The sequence below is a fragment of the Gigantopelta aegis genome, chromosome 3, assembly GCF_016097555.1.
Source record: "Gigantopelta aegis isolate Gae_Host chromosome 3, Gae_host_genome, whole genome shotgun sequence".
Classification (NCBI taxonomy): domain Eukaryota; kingdom Metazoa; phylum Mollusca; class Gastropoda; order Neomphalida; family Peltospiridae; genus Gigantopelta; species Gigantopelta aegis.
The window spans coordinates 48,850,490-48,874,176 of NC_054701.1; the positions used below are offsets into that span (position 1 = coordinate 48,850,490).

The window sequence follows — 23,687 nt, forward strand, 5'->3', positions numbered from 1 at the left end:
CAAGGAGGCGGCGACCGAAGACGTCTCAGGGGGGACCTAACTTGGCGGCTCAACCGCCAGAGGCAGTCCCTCCTGTTTCGAAACAGCGGACGAGACCAGCAGGAGCGACTCAGGGTGACCCAAACCCGGTGGCTAAACCACCGGGAGCGGATCATTCTGTACAACAGCCCGCCGTGACTCGACCCAAACACTCGCCAGGAGCGGACCAGGGGGAGTCTAAGCTGTCAGCTCAACTGACAGTGGCGATTCCTCCTGTCGACCCACCGGTGGATATGGACACAGGACATGTGGTTATCACTGAGCCCCCTGCCAGTCCACCAGCACCTCCGACTGTTGTTGTTGCTACAGCGACCAGGCGACCTGAACTTAAGAGGAGAAAGGTTTCGTCGGCGCCCAAACCGGAACCGGAACCGTCAGACTCCTCTAAGTGGTCGCTCGTCTGCAACCAGCTACCAGCCAAGTACCGGGGGGGCGGTCATCGGAGACTTCTCTGACACCTCACTCCTGATGTCGCAATGTTGGTCAGATGACCACTGGCGTCATCTACCCACGGGACAAGGCAAATACCAACTGCAATATGGCATGAGCGAATACAGCAAAGACCTAATTGTGATTGCGCAACAGGACGGTCTCTACAGGCAAGGTCACCTGACCCGAGAGATGCCCAACTCTACGATTCATCGCATCCTTAAGATCGTACTCCGGGGAATTTACAAGGGAGCACTCAAAAGAAATCTCGACTTGCTACACGCCAACCTTCCCCACTTCAAACCTGAACCGACCATCAACTCTCCATGAGTCCTGCTGCGCCAACCTTTCCTAGGACAGGTATCAACCTCTTTTTTTGGGCTAGTTAGACTTTAAACATTTTGGAAGCAGTTAAAAATTCTTATGTTTATTTTTTTATAAGTAGTCTAACGCATTTTACTTTGGCGCCCGTTCAATTGCTCAAAATCACCGTAAAAAATTGTTTTTCCAAATTCCGCCCACCTCAAACTTACCCCCCCCCCCCCCAGCTCCGGAGTTAGTCACTGGCAAAGTCAGAGGCTAAATCCGTGGTGGGCGTGCCTGAACCTTCGTGGATAGGGGCACGTTAATAGAGTTTCCAGTCCAGTCTATTACCGTGTGTCACACTGTCGTATCCTCATTTAAATTTAATTATTTTGATAGTGTGTTTAGATACCAACCAAGAGTTTGCTCAATTAATTTTCCACGGGGGGAAGGCAAAAACAAAAACGGGACAATGACGATGGATCACACTTGACAAAAGACAAAACGTACGACACGACAAAAAACTGAAAGTTACAACATGATTTAAGTGTTTGTTTTATTTTACTGTTATACTCGTAAATGTGTAATGTTACAAAAATTATATAAAAATCCAGTTATAATTGATCAGGAATTTGGGCTAGTGCTTTATCTTGGTGGGCTAGTGGTTTTTACAAACCCACTAGCCCTGTGGCTAGTGACTTTTCAAAATATTTGTCATACTCTGACAGATCTTCATTGTAGAAAGTGACCACTTTCATCACAAATATAATTAACAGTTACAACTATTTAAACTTTTACCTATATAACAAATATGGTCTATTTCACAATGCTTAGCCAACACACTCTTTTTTCGGCAAGTGGTTATTAATTTTTTTTAATGAGAAATAACTAAATATATATGGACAAAATACTTCTTTGCTACTCAATTTCCATACTTTAAAAAAACATTTAACACAATTTTATTTCTTGTACAGTTATAAACATTTATTGTATTATGACATGTATTTACACCGTAATTAATCCATCAACTCAGTTTCATCATAAATGTGACCCAATGACTGGGACAATGGGGGACAATCAACGATCAAAAATGGTCTTTACCGCCTTGTCGGTGGCCACATGCACTTTTGTAAGTAGGCATCCTTTACAACTATGGGCAGCCATTTTTTAAGCAGTTTATGTAAACACTTTTTTCTCTTTGAATTGTTGGCAACAGCAACAAGCAAAAGATGTTGACTGTTATTTTTCGTCTATGGCTCACACTTTGTGAGGCCCTACTTCGGGTGACCGATTTTGATGATCACTGTTTTATTTGTTAAATGTTTACAAAAGGTAAGTTGTAACAGATTAATATTCTCAGCAAGTTGGATTAATCATGTTTTGGCTATAAATATTGACAAGAATAAAAAAATTCACAATGTCAACATGGGAAATAAATAAAAACGTAACGATTTATCATGAGGCAGTGCAATCGCTCTCCATAGGTAGAGATTGCAAAGAAACTTGAATGTACCCAACCACAAGTTTCACTAATATCTAGCATATGTGACGAGATATGTGCCCAATATTTCTCCAATGAAAAACCCAGAATGAAAAAGAACTCAAACGGGAAAAGCAGCGAATGTCAAGAAGGCATAGACAAATTTAATCCAACAACCAGATGGCTCTACCGGTAGAAAGAAATACAATTCTCTACAGAAAACTTTACGGCGAGAAAAAGCAGCTGCTAACAATTAGTCAAAGACAATCCTTCACGAGATTTTTCAAAAGTACAAAGTGGAGGATGTCTACAATGCTGACGAGACGGGACCGACTCTACTACCCAGTGGAACACTGGCAGCAAAGAAAGACTATATTAGCAAAAGGCAATGGATAGAGTAACTGTTCTTGTAGCATGCAACATGACAGGGACAAATGAAAACTTCTGGTAATCAGAAAAAGCAAAGATCCTAGATTTTTTTAGGTAAAAGGGTCTGTCTGTGATGTAAAGAAACAGCAAGAATGCATGGATGATGGGTAAATTATTCACCAAATGACTGCAGAGTTCACCAAGGATATGAAATTGCAATGAAGAAAAGTGGTCTTATTAGTGGATAACTGCACTATGCATCCTCCAACTAACAAGTTGGAAAACATGAACATGTTTCAGCTTGCGACTAGGGAATTATCACACATTTGAAGGGTCATCATTAATCTCATGTGGTCAATAAAATAATTGAAGACATCGATGGAATAGCAGACATTACAGCAAATGAGCATGCAAAGAAACTCAACATGTTCGACGCTGTCCACATGTTAATGAAGGCTTGGAGAAATGTGAAACCTGGCACAGAAGTAAACCGTTTTAAGAAAGGTGGGTTTTCCATTGATGACAGAGTAAAAATGTAAGCAAAAGAAGCTGAGCTATTACCACCCACTGACACGACAAATGACAAATTCAATGCCTTTGTCAACACTGATGATAAGTTGGAATGACAGTTTACCAACTGAAGATGAGATCTGTCCGGCAATAGCAACACCACCAACACCCAACTTATCTTATGACTGGAGATGATGACGACGACGACTACATCATCCCAGTAATGGCAGGCAAGGCAAGATACCTACTTCAAAGAATCCGTCGGTACTTTGAAGAAAACAGCTGCAACGACTTCAGCCTTTTGTACAACTTGGAAGATCAATTTAAAAAGGTAGCAGCCATGAACTAACCACAACGAAAGATCACCGAATTCATAAACTGGATCCCATAATTTAATTGTGAACTTGAAGTGTAATGACTGATATAGTGTTGCTATTAATTTGGGTTTGGGTTTTCTCAATTGTTTTGAAAAATGGCTCAATGACGGATTGATATATAGTGTTGCTATTAAATTGTGTGGTGTTGCCCTACAGCCTACATGCCTATATGTTTTTAATTCATTATTTATTTTGTAAATTTCTGTATTTTAATGACATTCCAAGTAAAATTACTCCAATTTCTTGAATTATTTGAATTAATTTAAATTCATTTGAGTAATAAATACAGTGCTTTTCAAGTTTGTTTCATTGTAATTTATGAACTAACTTAAAACAATGCAGGCTGCTATTTCAAGCTGTGAATCCTGCATCTGTACTTAGTATTTAATAATTGTATTAGAGAAAAATAAAAAGTACATGTTAAACTATAATGTTAAACTATAGATCTTAAGCTTTACGTGAAGAAAATAAAAGTTCTTTTTGTGCCAGAGCGTTCAAAAGGACATTAAGTAAATTCAGTACATACCACTTCAGTCGAAGACTTCTTCAGCTTGGTTCGGTCGATCTTCATTTTGGCTTTGAAACTATGCTAAATTCTGAAAAGTAAATTAAGTTTATTTTGTTTATTTTTAATTTGGACATATATATATGTACCGTATATTAATAGAGGGCTCAAAATAGAAAGTAAAATATGGCCTGCTGTTATTTTTATAAAATAGCAGGCCAAACGCAGAGTTCGACAAATCTGCTAGTCTGACACCCAGGGCTAGTGCTTTTTAACACTGGGCTAGTGACAAAAGCAAATCCAGTAGCACGATAAGCTAGTGGGTTTAAAAAACAACAAAAAACACCACTACCTCACGATGTTTTTCTCCACCGATGTTGGTTTGGTAAATTTTATCCGACATTGGTCATCACATAATATCAACAAATCAACAAGTAAATAATAATATTCAGCTTGAACTAGCTTTCTACAAAATGCAGTAACAAGAAATCTCCACAATATCAGTTACAATATGTACACATAATCACTGTTCGAGATTAACGGTATCCTGAAATCCCGGGGATACCAGAATTTAATTTTGGATAACAGACTTCAAGAACCTAGTATCCCCCTGGGATACCATATAATGTTGGGGTTTTTTTTAATCTTGCAGGGTTTTTTTCACTGAAACAATTAAAGTTGTCATTTACTGGTGAAGTTAAGTAACAGTATTTTTAAGCTCGTACCCGGTCTAATGCAATATCTCCCCTTACTCGTACCCAGTCTAATGCTACACTGGAGCAATAACAGCATAGCAATGAACTGGGAACCGTGAATTCGCTATTGTTTTGTTGGAAGATTCCTCCCTTCAAATTTTATTTGAGATATTGATTCCACATCTGCAGAAAATTGATAAAGGTAGGTTTATCATTAGTAATGTCAGAAACATTATAGATTACTGCTAAATATTTATTTATGTCAGTATTACGCAAAAATAGATGCAGCAAATCTTTTTGCTGATTCCGTTTGATTGCGAATTTCACAAATTCCACAATTTTGATTGCGGTGTAGCATTAGACTGGGAACGAGAACAGTGTTATCCAAGTTTGTTACAATGTTATTTATGAATTTCATTTAATTGGGATACTAAATTATCAGGTGGGATACTAGAAACTGAAATGTTAGTATGCAACTGGGATACTGCCCAAAATGTTTAATCTCAATCACTGATAATACACTTTTTGTTTTCACTTTCAAGTTTTATGAACAGAGCATTTAAATACTGTTATGTGCTCAGAATCAGAGATGGATTTTCAATCAGGTTTTAAGAGTCATAAAAAAAATTCAATTAGTTTTGTTCTATGACCCATGAACTTAGTCTTTTACAATCTTGGTAATTACATGTTGATTTATTATTTTTCATATTTGTTTTACCAACAAGAGGCCCTGAGTAAATTGTTGACCACATCTACATGTACCACACTTATGAAATGCACCATAACTATTTTCCAGGCGAAGGGTCAGAATTACTAAATGCAAACAAAATCATGTTTGGGCTACTTTAAATATTAAAAAATAATGGTATTAGTTGCCCAAATAATTTGGGCAATCTTCTTTCTATAATATATGAATATATTAACAATTGTCAACCCCTACCAGGAAGGAAGGAAAACTATCAACGTGCCCATGTCCACTGAAGGTTCAGGCACGTCCATTCTGGGCACGAGTTCTGATTTACACTAGATCTCCTGTCCAGGACAGAAAGAGTGAATTTTAATTGAAGGGATACATTTAATTTCGAATATCTTAGTAAATAAAAATATAGTAATCGTAGGGAATATCATAAAATATTGTTTGTTTCCGGTTACCCAACTGACTCTAATTTGAACCTGCCAGTTTTTTTTAATATAACAACAATTTCCATGAAAAAATTTCAAAACTATCACAAACACTAATTGGGTGTTGTTATAAATCAAATTGTTCTATATTATAATTTTTTTCTAACAACTGATTGATGGAGTTACTTCTCTTCAAATTGAAAGGCAAGTTCGGTAACTTTCGTAATATATCAGGCGAAGAGTTCTGATTGTCACAAAATTGTCTTGACGAAAATATGCAATGTTTTTCTATTTACTCCAGTAACAAACCAGCTTGTAGAAATTTAGGGACCTTCTGATAAGCTAGGGGAGGGTGTTTACTCATACTGATGAAGTTTACTGCTAAATCAAATGATTACATATGTCAGTTAAATATCGATTAGTTTCATAATTTTTTGTAAGTGGTCACTGGAAACTTTGCCGGTTTCCGTTAAAAAAGTTTTTAAAAAGACTTAAAAAAACCCAGAAAAGTTCATGGACCGTAATCTTTGTTTATGGATTTGATGTAAATAACATTCTAATGTTCTTGTTAATAATTCTAACATGATTTAAGTGTTTTACATCAACATTCTTCTGAGCATTTGTACTGCATTTCTATTCATTGGACCAAGTGATTGCATCAAATCAAGTGTGTACTTTAATACTGAATTTAGAAGTACTTATTCTTACAGAATAAAACTAATATTTCGTTTGTTAGAACTTCACAGACCATGTGACTGGAAATGATTGATGTGCACTACTCTCTGGCATACTGACCAATCAGAGCTAGCGGAGTCAGATTATGTTTACTCGTGAAACTCCTCTGGTTACACGCACACACTGGTCTACTTGATGGTGTCTAAAATTGTTTTTAAATTATATTATGGCATCCCATGTTTAGAATAAAATCCTTTGTAATGACAGATTTTGTTGGAGTTCGTCATTTTTTATCAACAACATTGGGACCATTCTAGATCAATACACACAATAAAAGTTATATTTTATTTGCGCAATGAAAACATTTTATTTGTTATCTACTCAGCAATCTCCAACTGAAAAACAACTTACTTGGTGCCAAATGTGTTACGTGATCAGACCGGTCATTCTGCCTTTTGTTTCCACTAACTATCGTCTGATATTTTGTCCTCAATTGCAGATTTAATTGGTTATAACTAATGAATTTTACTTTCTGTCATTCTGTTTATTCAGCAATTCTTTATAAAACATTATAAACTTTTAATTTTGGGGCAGATATCACTGCTCTGTGTTTATATTTAAAATAATTTATCTTGGGTGCCAAATAATATATACACCACCTTTCCGAAAACGAAACTACTTTTTTTTTTATCAGTTGGCAATATCAAAGCGATCAATTCATTCAATGAAGATGGAAATAAAATGAACAGAATTTTTTTTATCCCACATTAGGGGATCACTTTAAAAACATCTTTATTGTTTTACATGTATACTTTGAAATCTTTATTAAAATAATATTAAAACTTTGATCAGTTCAGCAAAACCGGAATTGCCTGTGAATGTCACATTGACAACATGAGTCAGCATGTATTTCGTATAAATATTTTTATACCAAATAATGAGGGGCAAAATAATGGGAATTCCGTCTGTTTTCCGCGATCGCGGAAAATCACTGGGTCTACGGCTGAGTGTGTGCTCATGAATCAAAACAAAATATATTTTTAAAACAAAGGCAATGAATAGTAATGTACTAATGGATGCTGTATTCGTGGGAATCTCAAAGTTTTCCTGAAGAAATTAACCCATAGAAGCCGAGCTAGACATTCAGACAAGAACCAAGAAAATATGAACTGGAGTCTGAGCAACTGTAGCGAAAATAGCTGTCGGAAATGAGGGTAGTAAATGTCGCATGCAACGCATAACGCTTCATTTTGCAACCACTGATTAGTGGTTAATGTGAGAAATATTTTTATCAGCAAACTCGAAAATTATTAACGTAATAATACTTAACTGCAAACATAGGGTTAGTTGTATTAGAACAGGAATTCTTGGCAGCAATTCCGTATTTTCATTCTCGAACAGATAGTACTCAGGCTAGTCTAGACATAGCCTGAGTACTCTGAATGTAAGAAAGCTAGACGGACATTTGGACATAAATACACTCTCATTACAGTCAGAGACCAAGCTATGTATTTTTTTGGCAATTCCCGACAACCAAAAAGTTGGCAAAGATTTCCGCTCTAATATCACAACAATCCTATGTTTGACGTCAAATACTTTTACATCGATCATTTTCGAGTTAACTGATTTTAAAAAATCCACATATTAATCACTAATACACACACTACAGAAAGAAACCCAACAGCACCCACATTCAGCTAAGCATCGGCAAACTCTGACTGGAATGAGAGCGTATTTATATCCAAATGTCTGTCTAGCTCTCTTAGTATCTTACAGTCACTCGGGCTAAATTATGGCCACATTTGGGACTCCAAAATTGGGAATAAAGAACGACATAGCCTTTGTCATGGGAAATGGTGTGGATTATCGATGTTTAGAAACATAGCTGATAAAACCCTGAAATGGCAGCTGAAAGACTTCCGAATGTTCCTGCGTGCATGCTAATACTACCACTAACCCTAAGCCTGAATGAACTGAATGCTGGAACGTTGGGAAGTGTTCACATTGAAATAGTTATTTTTACAAACCTGTGATGATTATTATCTTATCTAGCAGGCGTACAATTATTTATTTATTTAATATGAAACGCTAAAAAATACCAAAAAAATACCACGTGGTTAATTGAAAAAATAAATGTTCTTTGGAAATATATTTGAGAAAATAAATTAAAATGTCGATCCAGACATCTCTTTGCATGAAATATATAGTATAATTCTTTATTTACTTGTATATGAAAAAATATATATAAAAAAGAAATAAAATAAAATACATAAACATGTTAAACGTGTGAGTTTTTCATCATTCACTGTTGCAGATCAAAAATGGCGGAAACGATAAATTAATTTCACGTAAACATCTTCACAGAACCGTGTTAAGTTATAACTTGTTTGAAGGGTAATTCACGACATTTCATTGTTATTATTGGATTTTCGCAACTAATGTCAGCAACAAGACTAAATGAACTGATTGCCAATAAACATAACTCACGCATAACTTGGCGGCCATCTTTTTTGGGCTGATTAGTGCCCGTATGTTGCAGGATGCGCCGCTTTCGAGACGTTTCCTTCTCAGTACATGTTCGACCCAACATATGTTGTGACTAGCCGTTGTGATACCGTATTTCATTGTATTATTATTTTATTAATATATATATATAGGACTATTGCCTCATTTCAGTCTTGTTTTCGTGATTCATTATGCCACTTAGATAAATACCTTAATCTTAAACGATCAGCACGATACTTGATAGGCCCAAACTACTAAAAACAAATCACAAACCCACAGTCCTGACAGATAGTCTAGATAGCTGAAGTATGTGTACCCATAACATGCTTGAACCTTAATTGAATATAAACTTAATACTGTTGCCAGCTAAATTTGGTAGATGTTGAGTTAATCGCGCACACTAATTAGGCCTAGTAGCAATTAACATAATTTTGTTGCTTTCCAGACGGTTCGTCCACTGGACAATTCGTCCACAGACGATTCGTCCACTGGACAATTCGTCCACAGACGATTCGTCCACCAGACGATTCGTCCACTCACCTCGGACAATTCGTCCACTCGATGACTGCATTTTTTTCAAACATATTAATAGTTATTTCTTTGACATTGTACTCGTTTCTTAACATTATTTTGTGGTATACTATAAACAAAAAAGTAAAACAGAGTTTAGAATTCAACATTAATATCCAGTTTTTATTAACTGTTTGTATTCATTATCATGCGGACGATTTGTCCACTCGCTCGTACATTATCTCACATGTCACGATGTGGTAAATAGGTAATGCAAGCCTCAGCGTCGGAAGATTTTATCACCCCCCCCCCCCCCCATATGTCATGTTCTCCTTCAATGGCGTAAATTCTATCTAATGTACCCTCCCTCGTCACATGTTATCCCCATATGCCTAATAACCTCGAAATAAAAATAAAAACTCGTTGTCTTCAATACCAATTTAATTAAATGTACATTAAAAAACAATTCAACAAAACAACAAATGTCATTCAAAAGTTAACATATTTAACTTTAGGGAAGGGCTAAAGATTATCTTTATTGGGCATATTGTACTAAAAACATCCTACGACATGTAACATACAGGTAGTTAGCGGTGCAGCTTTGAAATAAGGCATGTTGTTTTAGACGCTACTGGATCCAACTTGGTGAAACAGAATCCAGGATAAAACCCCACTGGAAAAAAACCCAATCGGGTTTTTTTCTGTGTGGGGTTATGTCCGAGTGGGGTTTTTTCCAGTGGGGTTTTATCCAGTGGGGTTTTTTCCGGGTGGGGTTTTGTCCGTTTACCGGTGAAACAAGCTTAAGCAGTAATGAGCCTGCATTGCTAATTACTTCACAATATCACAATAGAGGACACCTGTACACTTAATTAGTAAAGCAAACAGAAAAAAATACTGGGTAAAATATATCTAATAATTTATTTCGCCCCCATGTAGTACACATTATTTAGTCCGTGGACGAAATGTACTGGGGAAATAAAAACCCAGTGTACGAATCGTCCGGAACTGATTTTTTGTAGTGAACGAATCGTCTTGAGTTCCTCAGTGGACGAATTTTCAGTGGATGAATCGTCCGTGGATTAGCAATTTATTGCTTACTGGTTATTTTTAATAATGTATCTCGTCTCTGATAACTCTGACCGGCCTCGGTGGCGTAGTGGTTAGGCCATCGGTCTACAGGCTGGTAGGTGCTGGGTTCAGATCCCAGTCGAGGCATGGGATTTTTAATCCAGATACCGACTCCAAACCGTGAGTGAGTGCTCCGCAAGGCTCAATGGGTAGGCGTAAACCACTTGCACCGACCAGTGATCCATAACTGGTTCAACAAAGGCCATGGTTTGTGCTATCCTGCCTGTGGGAAGCGCAAATAAAAGATCCTTTGCTGCTAATCGGAAAGAGGTGCCCATGTAGTGGCGACAGCGGGTTTCCTCGAAAAATCTGTGTGGTCCTTTAACCATATGTCTCACGCCATATAACCGTAAATAAAAGGTGTTGAGTGCGTCGTTAAATAAAACATTTCTTTCTTTCTTTCTGATAACTATGTGAGGGGCGGGACGTAGCTTGATGCGCGGTCGGTTTGGGATCGATCCCCGTCGGTGGGCCCATTGGGCTATTTCTCGTTCCAGCCAGTACACCACACCTGGTATATCAAAGGCCGTGGTATGTGCTAGCCTGTCTGTGAAATGGTGCATATAAAAGATCCCTTGCTACTAATGGAAAAATGTAGCGGGTTTCCTCTTGTGACGGGACATGCTCTTAATTTTGTTTTCGCCTGTGGCGATATTAATTGTATTAGAGGGCCGTGTGCAGTTCCAATATGCACTTAAGCCCAGGTGGGCACCTTGTTACGTAATACGTCCTCGCGACGGTCGTCGAGCTTTTTCTAATACACACCCAGTCCAGATGTGGAGGCCATGTGGCCAGTAGTTACGTAATAACTCCGGTAGTGCTGTTTATGACCAGGGGATTGCTCGCGGAATGGCGACAGCCAGTCTGGTCTTCTAAGAGAAAAATGCGTCTCTGGGAATTGGGGAAATATCTCATGATACGTGAGGTACCGCGTTGTGCCCCCAGGCGATATTCGGTTTTTGTGATAAATAGCTAGGGTTTTAGAGATATCGGCGAGAAACATAGGAAGGCTTCCAGGGCGAATGTTAGTCCGTCTGGACTGGTAAATATTATTTCTGCTCTGTGTATAACCTTGATGTGATTGATGTGACTTTAAATATTTTAATACTGTATTATACCAATATTATTTAGACGGTGCTGCCGGTCATCTGACGCAATATACTGTAGGCTCACTGTTCTAAATAATTATTAAGGCTTAGCCAGTCATTCTAGAGGACCTAGGTAAACTGTAGGTTATTGTCTTTATTGTGATAGGTACCAGTATTAATTCTGTGTTACAAGGTTACTGAATGAGTAGTAAGGGTTAATTAAAAATTAACCAGTTAGGAATAGAGTTGTAATTCCTTTATTAATTAAGTTCCCCTGGAAGCGTTTCTCAATTATCACACGTTACTGAACGAGTAGTAAGGGATAATTAAAAATTAACCAGTTAGGAATATAGTTGTAATTCCTTTATTAATTAAGTTCTCCTGGAAGCGTTTCTCAATTATCACACGTGTGGGTGTTGTGTCACGGTGAAGTGATTAGCATATTGTGTAAACTAGACACCTAGAGATTAACTAATTAAGTGATCAGTTCTGGGTTGTTATTATTTGTTGTTGTTAATTAACTACTGCGGCAGTACATTTGTCAGCGTAGGTTAATACAGATTCCAAAGTGTATTGTGTTTTTGTTGTGTTTTCCAGTGAACTAAACGTGCTATAATAATATATACTTTATATAAGATCGTATCTCTGATCATACCTAGACGAGCCAGCGTGTATAACTGCCTGTTACAGAGCGATCTAATAGATATACAGTTAGGAGAGAGATTTGGATAATCGTGTTTTATTCAGTTACGGGTATTATAGGATCTCCGTGACACCTCTCTAAGACTATATGTCAAAATTACCAATTAATAAATCAATGTGCTCTAGCGGTTTCGTTAAAAAACAAACTTTATCTATGTTGAGTGACTTTTTAAAATATGATGTATTACATGTATTATATATTTTTTTTAAAGGTGAGACGTTAATGAAATACTGAATTGAAAACTGAGTGTGAAAATCCAAAATTGGGAAAGTTATATATTTCATTATGTTGGTTACAGTTTCCATTTAATTTACGGGGACGTGTTACTTATAAAGTATTAATAGTTTATGTACAAATTATAAATAAATTAATAAAAGATTACCTTTCAGTTTAAAATTGCAATCTGAGTGGCAGCAAATATTATTTTGCAAACATGTTTTATAGTTAGTTAATACAAATAAACATAAAAATATCGAAATAAGCCACTTGCAACAATAATAATACACCATTAAGTTACTAAATTGCATGGTTTACAGTATTTTTTAATTTTATTATTTTTATGTACTTCCCAGTACATTTGGAAACTGATCAAATGCGCGAATGGTGAATGCGAGTTTGGTTCGGTATATATAGATCTATATTAAATATAATACGAAGGCCTTTTAAACAGTTTTCCATCGTTCAGACCGCTTCACCTCTTTCATTTGTACTGCGGACCGCATTCTTTGTACTTACCCAAAGCTGCTTTTCGCAAGGATTGCTATTGCACTCAGGTCCAGTCGACTACAGTCCACACATTTCTTTCTTAGTTCTGAGGGCGAGGCGTAGCCCAGTGGTACAATGCTCACTTGATGTGCGGTCGGTTTGGGATCGATCCCCGTCAGTGGGCCCATTGCGCTATTTCTCGCTCCAGCCAATGCACCACGACTGGTACATCAAAGGTCGTGGTATGTGCTATCCTGTTTATGGGATGGTGCATATAAAAGATCCCTTGCTGCTAATCGAAAGGAGTAGTCCATGAAGTGGCGACAGCGGGTCTCATTATCTATGTGGTCCTTAACCATATGTCTGACGCCATATAACCGTAAATAAAATGTGTTGAGTGCGTCGTTAAATAAAACATTTCCTTCTTTCTTAGTTCACACAGATGTAGCTATATAGAAGACGGCCGTGAGGGTTAGCTATCTATACCTATCTATCTATCCATCTATCTACATTTTTTAGAGAAAGTTCAGAGTAAAGCCACTCTCCCGTACGTAGGACAGATTACATCAGATATAATATGAAAACATTAGGCTACAAGTCTTAAATTATTGAATGTAATACATGTCAAACAGCAGGGCCCGCCTTACCAGGATATATATTTTGCAACCCCCTCGGGGAGAGGGGAAAAATGGCCTGGGGGAAATAAATGTACACATCACCGCGGGGTGCCCTGAAACGCAGGGTCCGTAGTACGTGCTACATGTGCTGCTAGAATAAACCGGTGTAATGGCCCAAAATATAACTGTACCCGGGGTATAAACTGGACTAGCCCAGAATATACCCCGGGATATAAAACAGGCTAGCCCAGAATATACCTCTCTAATATGTATTTCAATGTCCAGAGTTGTTGGTTTTTTCATCATAATTTATTTATTTTGGGCTAGAGAATATCGAAATATCTTCTAAAATGACTAATCTGTGATCGTTTTATTTTTATGAAAGCAATAGTTGCTTTTCTTTTAAAGCGTTTATTATTGTTATCTAGCTATTTATTTATTTTGTATACAGGTTAGTAATACAAAATGAGGGTTAGGGTTAAGGGTATAAAACAGGCTAGCCCACTTTAACCCCGGGTATAGTTTGGCGGGGTAAATTTTTGGCTGTTACACCGGCTCTGATTATTAGGCTATTAATTGTATTGTTATTATTACTATTTAGTCGTAATTTAACAACTGTTATTTTCTACATATATAAATAAAATTCACGATGGATTTTATAACATGGACAATATTAAGCCCGGCCTGTTGCTTTGCCTTTTCTTGTCAGTGTATGGGGACCCCCACCAGCATTGGGTCAAAATGACTACAGACAAGAGTCATTTGGTACGGAAATGTCTTTAAATGCTTCCGGGTCATAGTATCTCTGCATCGAATGTGGTTTTGGTTTCGGTTAAATTGTTAAGTCATTATGATTTCAGATTTGGGTTGGTTTTTTTGTTGTTGGTGGTGGTGTGGGGAGGTTGGCTTTGTCAATACGTGTGTAATTGCGATTGAATATGTAGCTCAAGAAAATACGTAAAAGGCTATTTGTACGGCTGACGTAAACATATGACATGAGCCGTGAGGGTTATTCCTGATTTCATTCGAGCGTATGCTCGAGATTTATTTTGAGAAAAATAAAAAACAGAATCCTTATTAATGCCATATGAAATCTGTCGAGGTCAAAGTAAAAGTTTAACATCTTAGAATTAATTTTAATTTTAGCCAATTAATGTAGACTGAGAATATCATTGACAAAATATGAAGAAAAAAAATAATAAAATAAAACTGATGCATTTTTCATATCGGATCGTGTAATTGCTGTGATAGATGGTCTATTAAATTTTAGGTTGAATGGTTTATGCCCAAAAGCATTGAACGCCTGTGATTAGTACTCGAACCTGGAAAGAGTTCCAACTCGTAATCCCTCTATTAGTCTATATAAAACGCTCTAAAGACTAACCCTAAAACTAACCATAATCATGGAAAGGGGGTTACGGGTCGAACTCATATCTGAAAAGAGTTCAACTCGTATCCCTCTATATCAAGGGCTCTATAGACTAAAACTACCCTAACCAGGTCAAACTCATGCTCTCAAACTTCCAGTTGAGGGTTTTGACAAAGCAAAATTAAGACTCGTCCTTAAACGTTTACATGGATTTCCAGTGATGTTTAAAATATGTAAATATCCGCCTGTACTAGTATTTAAAATTTAATAAAATATGTCCCTCTCCTACCCTATAAAAAAATGTCTCCAAAAACCAACCTCGCACAGATCTTTATGACAACTCTATTTTTCATTTTCATTTTCTAATAAAGAAAAGAAAAGAAATAATCTGATTTCTTTTAGATTCATTTGTGTGATGGGTATTAAAAAAACCCCATGCAAATCGTGAATCAGCAAATGCTTTATAAATAGTGACAGAATCGAAATTGCATGACAAAATATGTGACATTTTACTTTGGGTGGTGCATGTTTGGTGCACAATAAGCACCACTGTCTCACCTCGATGACACTTGTTAATGAATGGTATTATGCCATCTATCAAATGCAGATGACCTATCAGATTATGTTGTGACTTATTTTCACTGGAAAGTCTCGGTATGGATTAGGCGTACTCCCAAGAAAAAGGATGGTGAGCAAAACAAATACTGACAGAATTTCCAAAAAAACTTTGCAAGATTAGTTCTGTAAAATTAATATCTTATCAAAACTCATTCCAACCAGTGTACCACAACTGGTTAAAGGCTGTGGTATGTGCTTTCCTGAGAAAGTGCATATAAAAGATCCCTTGCTGCATTAGGAATAATGTAGCGTGTTTCCCCTGATGACCGTGTCTGAATTACCAAATGTTTGATATCCCATAGCCGATGATTAATTAATCAATGTGCTCTAGTGGCATCTTTAAACAAAACAAGCTTCTTTTATTTTTAATCTTATCAAAATGATAATGACACTGGATCAACAGGGAACTGAGGTCAGTGCCAATGAGGACCCATTAATCATATTTTTAAGTAAAATTAAACTTGACTTAGAACTCTTGTTTTATATCTTATGACATCACTGTCATGACATTTTTTATTCTGTCACAATTTAAAAGGCATTTGACCCGCACTTTAAATGTTTACAGCAAATGGGTAATACCCATATGATACCTGATGCAAAATGTTATTATCCTGGTTTAATAATTTACAAGTTATTAATTTGATTATTAAAGAAGAACACCCGATTTAATTAATATATAGTTAAGTTATGTACAGCTTATGTTTATCATTATATTGATAGGTATTGTGAAGCCAGATCTTGAGGCGTGTCTGATGAAGCAGATCTGAGACAGTCCTACAGATACACCCACCAGTGAAGATTCCAGACTAGATTATCAACAGGACTTGCAGCCTGCTAAAGAAGGATAGCTTGGCTAGTGCTTGGCATGGATGCATTCCTACCGTCAGTTCTTGACAGTACTGCGGACATTCTTGAAAATTCCAATTTAGCTCTAAATAGCTTTTCTTCGGATCTAGATTCCACAGAATTGCCAATCACAAGCAATGTTGACCTATATCTAGAATGTGAAGAAGATGGTGGAAGCGTTTCCATGCAGCCTTGCAGTGACTTTTATCTGTCTCATGAATTTATTGGAGAAAACATTCAGCTTGCAATATCCTTTCCAAATCCAAGCAATGACAGTGTTTCTGTGGATGACTCTTTTTCTTGTACACTCTGTAACGGTACATTCCGCAAGCAGACATCATTGTTTAAACATTTGCAGGCAGCACACAGTGTAAGACAGAGTTATACCTGTGATGTTTGTACTTTTGCTACAACTTCTTCAAAGTTGCTCTCTCGACATAAAATGGGAAAGCACAGCCATTCTAAAATAAAAAAATCCACAGCTGTCCTTGTAGACACACCAGATTCCACAGTAAAAGTAACTTTGCTGTCTGACAAACGTTTTGCAAACACATCAGCTGGAAAAGATGCAGTTGGTCCAGATATCATTGTTGACAGAATCATGGAAGATGACATGATTGTTGCGAAAAATGTGTGTGATGAGAGAGATATATTTTCTGTCAAGAGTGCACTTGTTCAAAGCAACACATCTGTTCATAATCGGATGACCAATCACATGGATACAGCTATTATGTCTGAGTCTGATACAAACATAAAATCAAACTCAAATGGAGTAATGGTATCGGGTTATGCTGACTCTGAAGTTAAGACATTACTACTAGATACTTCATTTCAATGCAACATATGTACATACACGTCGAATTCTAAACGGTTATTAAAGTATCACACTGACACAATGCACAACCCTCAACGTGAGCTGTTTAAGTGTGTTCTCTGTAGCTACACGTGTAGACAGAAGCGGACGCTAGATCTACACATTGCCAAGCAACACACTGGAGGTGAAACCTGGACCTGTTATCACTGTCAGAAAAAATTCTTTTCTACATCAGCACTAAAACGTCACTTATCCATTCACACTGAGGAAAAACCCTTTGTTTGTTCTCTAAATTCATGTTTCAAGGCTTTTAAAACAGCTGGTGCTTTAGGGGATCATAAACGGAAGGTACATTCTGAACCAGTTAGACGTAACCTTAATGGGGGTGGACGTAGAAGCTGGCAGCCAGAAGGAAAAAGACAAAGTAGTATGTGCATTTCCTGGGTGCGGTAAGGTATTCAGAGACAAAACTAATTTGAAGACTCATCAGTGTTTACATTCCGGCGAGAAACCACTCCGGTGTCCCTTATGCTCATTCCAGTGTGTGCAAAAAACCTCGCTGAACTATCACAGCAAAAAGTGTCATTGAGTTTAATCATTAATAATATTTAATAATAAAGTATCCGTCTAAAACCACCAGTAATAACTATGTTTTGTCAGTACACTTATAAACTTGTTTAACAGTCACTGCATTATTCAGCCACCTATCGTAAGAATCTATCTTCTTGTTCTCCCAAACGCAAATATTCAGAGGTTCTAGAATACGGTGGCCCGATGGATTCGGACCAGTAAAAGTTACTGTCTGCGATCCCGATGGCATGTGGTAAAAAAAACACAAAAAACAAACAAAACAAATCTATAACGCTACGATCGATATTAAATATTCTAATAAATTATGATTTGAGCAGCTACGCATCTTAAAGTCATGGTCACATGCCTGTTGACGTACTAGAGGCAGATTGCATGGGTTGCGTTTGCGTTTCTCATAAGCTAATTCCAGTAACTAATTTGTTAGCAAACATTTTAAGCAGCTAGTCTGTATCCCTCAGATGAAAACGAAGTTAATTTTTCTAGTTTGCCAAACCGAAATATTGATAAACAAAATAATTTGACGACTATGTAACCGTTTGACTGATTATCAAAGGCCGTAATATGTGTAATTATCAAAGGCCGTGATATGTGTTGTCGTCTGTGGGAAAGTGCATATAAAAGATCCCCTACTGCTATATGGGGGAAAATGTAGTGGGATTCATTGAAGTCTGTATCATATTTACCAGATGGCTGACATCAGATAGTCAGTAAACAGAATAGTCTTAACATTCATTTAGTAGATTGACTGCCGTGTGGCCCAATCTTTATTATTAATCATGTTGCGATTCCACTGCATCTGCACAGAAACCTATTACGGAAGTAGAAGCTGTGAGGGCATATTACACATTTTGTTGTCCGTAATGTGCGTGCTCAGTGGTAACCTATACATTATAAAATATACAAATGGAAAGAATTAAGGGAACACATAAGTAACGGCAGCAAATAGTGACTGCAATAGGAACCAACCAACCAATCAATCAACCAACCATTTGACTGGTGCGTACATCCAACGAAGGTTCATGCACGACTGTCTTGGGCACATTCTCTGACATTCCCCGGTGGATGTATCCAAGACGGGTGAGGGGTAGTGTAATAAGGCTATGGAATTTACATTTTGAATTGGAAAAGAAATATATACATTTTTTATGTATCATAATAACAAAATTTACAATTCGAATTAAAAAAAAATAATAATTAAAAACTTGTGTCAGAACTATACTAAAACGCAAAAGAAACGCAGGTCCTGAAAATGCGAAAGAATTGCACTTTGTAAAGCAGTATCTTTGGTGGAATTGAACCTCAACTGTGTTAAAGGACATGGCACACACCCACACCGCAGTCCCACCTGCGTGTCAATTTCATTACCTGTGTGACGTCACGAATTCTCAAAACACGTTGTTTGCACGTGCTGGATCATCCGTATCATGAATCCAGTGCAAACACACTCATTGAAATGCTTATAAAGCCTACACACCTGGATTTAATCGCATAAATTCAATTTGAGTAGTGACACAACAGAATCACATTTTAAAAATGCCGCGACTGACGCAACTCCAGCGAGGGATGGCCATCGGGATGTTGCAAGCCGGACAGACCCGTACTGCTGTAGCCAGACAATTGGGATGTCATGTTTCGACAATCGCACGCCTTTCTCAACGTCACACCAAATCACTGGATCTGTGAACGATCGACCACGCACCGGCCGCCCGAGGGTGACAACCGCAGCCCTAGACCGGTACATCCGGGTGACCCACCTTAGGAATCGGATGCTGCCAGCAGCTAACACCGCTCACCAGGTGCGTGGTCCACGTGGTCCAGTGTCCGCCGATACCGTCCGACGCCGTCTGAGGGCAGCAGGACTCCGTAACCGCCGTCCTTATGTGGGACCAATATTGACCCCTCGGCACCGCCAACAACGTCAACAGTGGGCGCAACAACATCAAAGATGGCGACGTGGCCAGTGGCAACAAGTTCTGTTTACTGATGAGAGCCGTTACAATCTTTCCAACGCTGATGGCCGAATCCGAGTATGGCGACGTCGACATGAACGTTACTCCGACTGCTGCGTTCTGCAGGCCGACCGATGGGGCGGGGGGGGTAGTGTGATGGTGTGGGGTGGGTTCTCATTCAAACCACAGAACACAACTTCATGTGTTCAGACAACGCGTTAATGCCGCCGTGTACCAAAATGACGTCATCAACAATCACGTCGTTCCCTTCTTTGCCGCTCACCCACGTGTGCGCTTGCTGCAGCAAGACAATGCCAGGCCGCACACTGCCAGGGCAACACAGGCGTTGCTGGCTCAGCACAACATCCCAACGTTGCCGTGGCCAGCCTTATCACCGGACATGGCGCCTATCGAACACGTCTGGGATGAAATCGGACGTCGCCTTCAGGCTCGCGGACAACCTCAGAATATGCAGGCGCTGGAGGCAGCATTGGTCCATGAATGGAACTCACTCCCTCAGGCATTCTTTCAACGGCTTGTCAACTCAATGAGGAGACGTTGCACTGCCTGTTTGAATGCCCAGGGTGGTCACACGCGATACTGACTTTGACAATGCTACAGGTCGTCTCTTTCACATTTTTAACATGGACCCCCACCCTACTTTATGACATGAAACAATAGCCAAAAAGGAATTCAATCAAACATTTCCAACACCAATGTGTGCCGAATTGGTGTAGCTCCAAAATAAATGTTGAAATCTTCATTTCGTTTTGTTTTTTTAATATTTTATATCCAATTTAATGAGAACCTGCGTTTCTTTTGCGTTTTAGTATAAATATGAAATGAATTGGTCGCAAATAGAGCGGGCAACCAAAACAAAAATATATATATATATTTGGACTCCATTCCAATCCTTAAGCCCCAAATTGCCATTTCAGCAGCAGTTTGTAGAGAGGTTGCCAGGGTTAGTTGTAACTTAAGTTAAAATCAGAACCCTCTTCCATAGTATCAACGTTAGTTACATTCAGTCACACATAATTACTGGCATTCAATCCCACATGACAACTTTGTGTTTTTACGCAGACTTGGTTTTAATAGACTAGTAGTAGTGTATTAAATTTGGTTTACAGTACAAGTGTTACAATTTTTTTTTTCCATCTATAAATACAGTGATCCATTTTACTGCCGTAAAACGTGCGTGTGTGTATTCATGGCATTTATGTAATTTTGACACTAAAATTTAGTTGTCTAGATCTACATTTTAAGCTATGAGGGGCGGTATTTAGCTCAGTCGGTTGAGTGCTCGCTTGAAGTGCTTGCGTCGCAGGATTGAACCACCTTGGTGGATTCATTCATCTGATTGGGGGTTTTTTTTTTCTAGTTCCAACCAATGCACCACAGCTGGACAAAGGTCGTGCTATGTGCTTTCCTGTCTGTGGGGAAAATGCATAATGCGTTATTTTTATTCCTAAAATATGATATTAACGATACCGAAAACCCCCACAATGGTAATAGTTTCTTTAGCATATCTCAAGCTTAATGCGCGTTTTTGTAAACTGTATGTGCAACTTTTAAATCGAGTCAGCCATGACTCATTACTCATGACTTATGCATTTGACAATAGCAATTTATTTGTCAGAAAAAAATAGTATTTTAAAATTTTTGACAAATTACAAAATAAATAAAATATTAACAAATATTAAAATACTACTGCTACTACTACTACTACTACTACTACTACTACTAGCAGTAATAATAATAATAGTAATAACAATAAATATTATTAGCGGATTTTGGATATGTTCTACCAGAAAATACGCTTGGGTACATTCAGTGAAAATTATGGGCCCATAGGTCATGTTAAAATATAACAACAGATTCCAAATTGTAAGTATAAAAAACCCAAAATGAGACGCCAAAATCTAAGTGAAATTTTATCTACTTTTGTTGACTTGAAAAGATGGTCAATGTGTCCGACGTCATGCTTGTACACTGCCCTAAAACGTGTTTTGTTTTGGTTTTTGGATTTTTTCCACGAGGAAATCGATTTTCTGATTTCTTTCAATGTGATTTCTTTCCATGTCTCTTATCTCTTATTTTCTCCGTAAACAAAGGCTGATCAAATTTCACTTAGCTTTTGTCGTCACATTTGGTTTATTACTTTCAGTTTTAAATCTTTTGCTATTGTATAAATATTTAACCTATGGGCTTACAATTTTCACATAATGTGGCAAATATTCATATAGTAATGAGTGTGACATATTAAAATTACAATCGTACGTTTTAGTCCGTTCCACTTTCAGTAAAGTTATTGTTTTTGAAGGCAACCCGATGTGTGTGTGTGTGTGTGTGTGTGTGTGTGGGTGTATATATATATATATATATATATATATATATATATATATATATATATATATGTATGTATATATGTATGTATATATGTATATATACTACTCAAAAGAATTTAAGGGTCAAAAATTTATAACCAAATAAGTTTCAGAGTGTATTAGATTGATGATGTAAACTACACCAATTTTTTTATTTATTGTTCCATATTTACAAAAAAACAAAAAATAAACGTCACTGTATACAAGAAAGTCACATGACATATTGTCAAAGTTGAAGGTTGTCAAACATGGATTTTACACATTAGAACATTCGTTTAATACACTAGACATCGTTGCCTCATGCTGTTGATCAGACGTCTGAAGAACTCTTGGGGAATGGCCTGCCACTCTGCCATAAGAAGTTGACCCAGATCATGAAGGTTGGCCGGAGGGGCATGGTTATCCCGAACTCTCCTGCCTAATTCATCCCAGGCGTTCTCTATTGGGGCCAAGTCAGGCGAATATGCTGGCCAATCCATCCTGGCGATACCTTGTCTGAGAAAGTCCGTTACCACCCTGGCGCGGTGGGGTCTGGCATTGTCATCCTGCAGAACTGCCCCGCTGCCAATCTGCTGAAGGCCTGGGAGAACCAACGGCCGGATAATCTCATTCAGATAGCTGATTCCATTCAGATTGCCATCCACCACATAGAGGTGGGTCCTGTGGTGGATAGAGATGCCGCCCCACACCATGACGCTGCCACCACCGAACCGGTGACGTTGTCTAACGTTAACGTCAGCGAAGAGCTCTCCAGGACGTCTGTAGACACGAACCCGACCGTCGTTGAACTGGAGACTAAACCTGGACTCATCAGTGAACATCACTCGACCCCACTGAACACGTTGCCACCGCAGATGAAGCGTGCACCAGTGACGTCTGGCCGTTCTGTGACGTGGTAGGAGTGGTGGTCGAACAGCCTGGCGACGGCAGCGTAGATTATTGGCTCTCAGACGATTGCGTATGGTTTGATCAGACACTCGAGTTCCAGTCGCAGTACGCAGATTGTCACGTAATCGGCGTGCAGTGGTTGTGCGTTGACATAGAGCCATATTGGTGATGTAGCGGTCCTCTCTATTTGTAGTGTTTCGGGGTCTTCCCGAACGTGGACGATTTCGAACAGAATTCGTTGCTTGGTACTGTTGCCACAGTCGGCCAACGACACTCTGACTGACACCAAGTCTCAGAGCAACATTTCTTTGCGTATTGCCATCCTGAAGCCAAGCAATAGCCCTTCCTCGATCTTCGATAGTCAGTTGAAGTCGTACCATTGTCGAATTTGGAGTGCACCGTACACAAACGCAAGCTCCAATTATACGGAAATTCAGCATTGGGAACATGGAATACACGTGCAAA

General features: G+C 38.2%; 2 protein-coding genes across 6 annotated transcripts in view; one reads left to right on the forward strand and one right to left on the reverse strand.

Annotated features, from left to right (window-relative positions):
- LOC121368163 (E3 ubiquitin-protein ligase HUWE1-like) overlaps positions 1-9,074 on the reverse strand; it is a 97,033-nt gene extending 87,959 nt beyond the window's left edge. For both annotated transcript variants that reach the window (XM_041492776.1, XM_041492775.1), the window contains exons 1-2: positions 8,992-9,074; positions 4,034-4,103 (exon numbers count right to left, since the gene is read on the reverse strand). In XM_041492776.1, coding sequence (XP_041348710.1) covers positions 4,034-4,078 — 45 coding nt within the window. In that variant the 5' untranslated portion in view covers positions 4,079-4,103; positions 8,992-9,074. The remainder of the gene's footprint in view (positions 1-4,033; positions 4,104-8,991) is intronic.
- Positions 9,075-14,508: 5,434 nt separating this feature from the next.
- Positions 14,509-18,043, forward strand: LOC121368165 (GDNF-inducible zinc finger protein 1-like). 4 transcript variants are annotated; one of them, XM_041492777.1, is made up of 2 exons: positions 14,509-14,599; positions 16,468-18,043. In XM_041492777.1, exon 2 carries the CDS (start codon positions 16,613-16,615, stop codon positions 17,858-17,860), a length of 1,248 nt encoding a protein of 415 aa, XP_041348711.1. In that variant the 5' UTR covers positions 14,509-14,599; positions 16,468-16,612; the 3' UTR covers positions 17,861-18,043. The 4 variants fall into 4 exon arrangements, with proteins under 4 accessions (XP_041348711.1, XP_041348712.1, XP_041348714.1 ...); XM_041492778.1 differs by having other exon boundaries at positions 14,531-14,626; XM_041492780.1 differs by lacking the exon at positions 14,509-14,599 and adding an exon at positions 14,644-14,762.
- The last annotated feature ends 5,644 nt before the right edge of the window (positions 18,044-23,687 follow it).

Excerpts from the sequence above, each read along its gene's own strand:
- LOC121368165 (XM_041492777.1), top strand. The coding sequence starts at position 16,613 with ATGGATGCATTCCTACCGTCAGTTCTTGACAGTACTGCGGACATTCTT.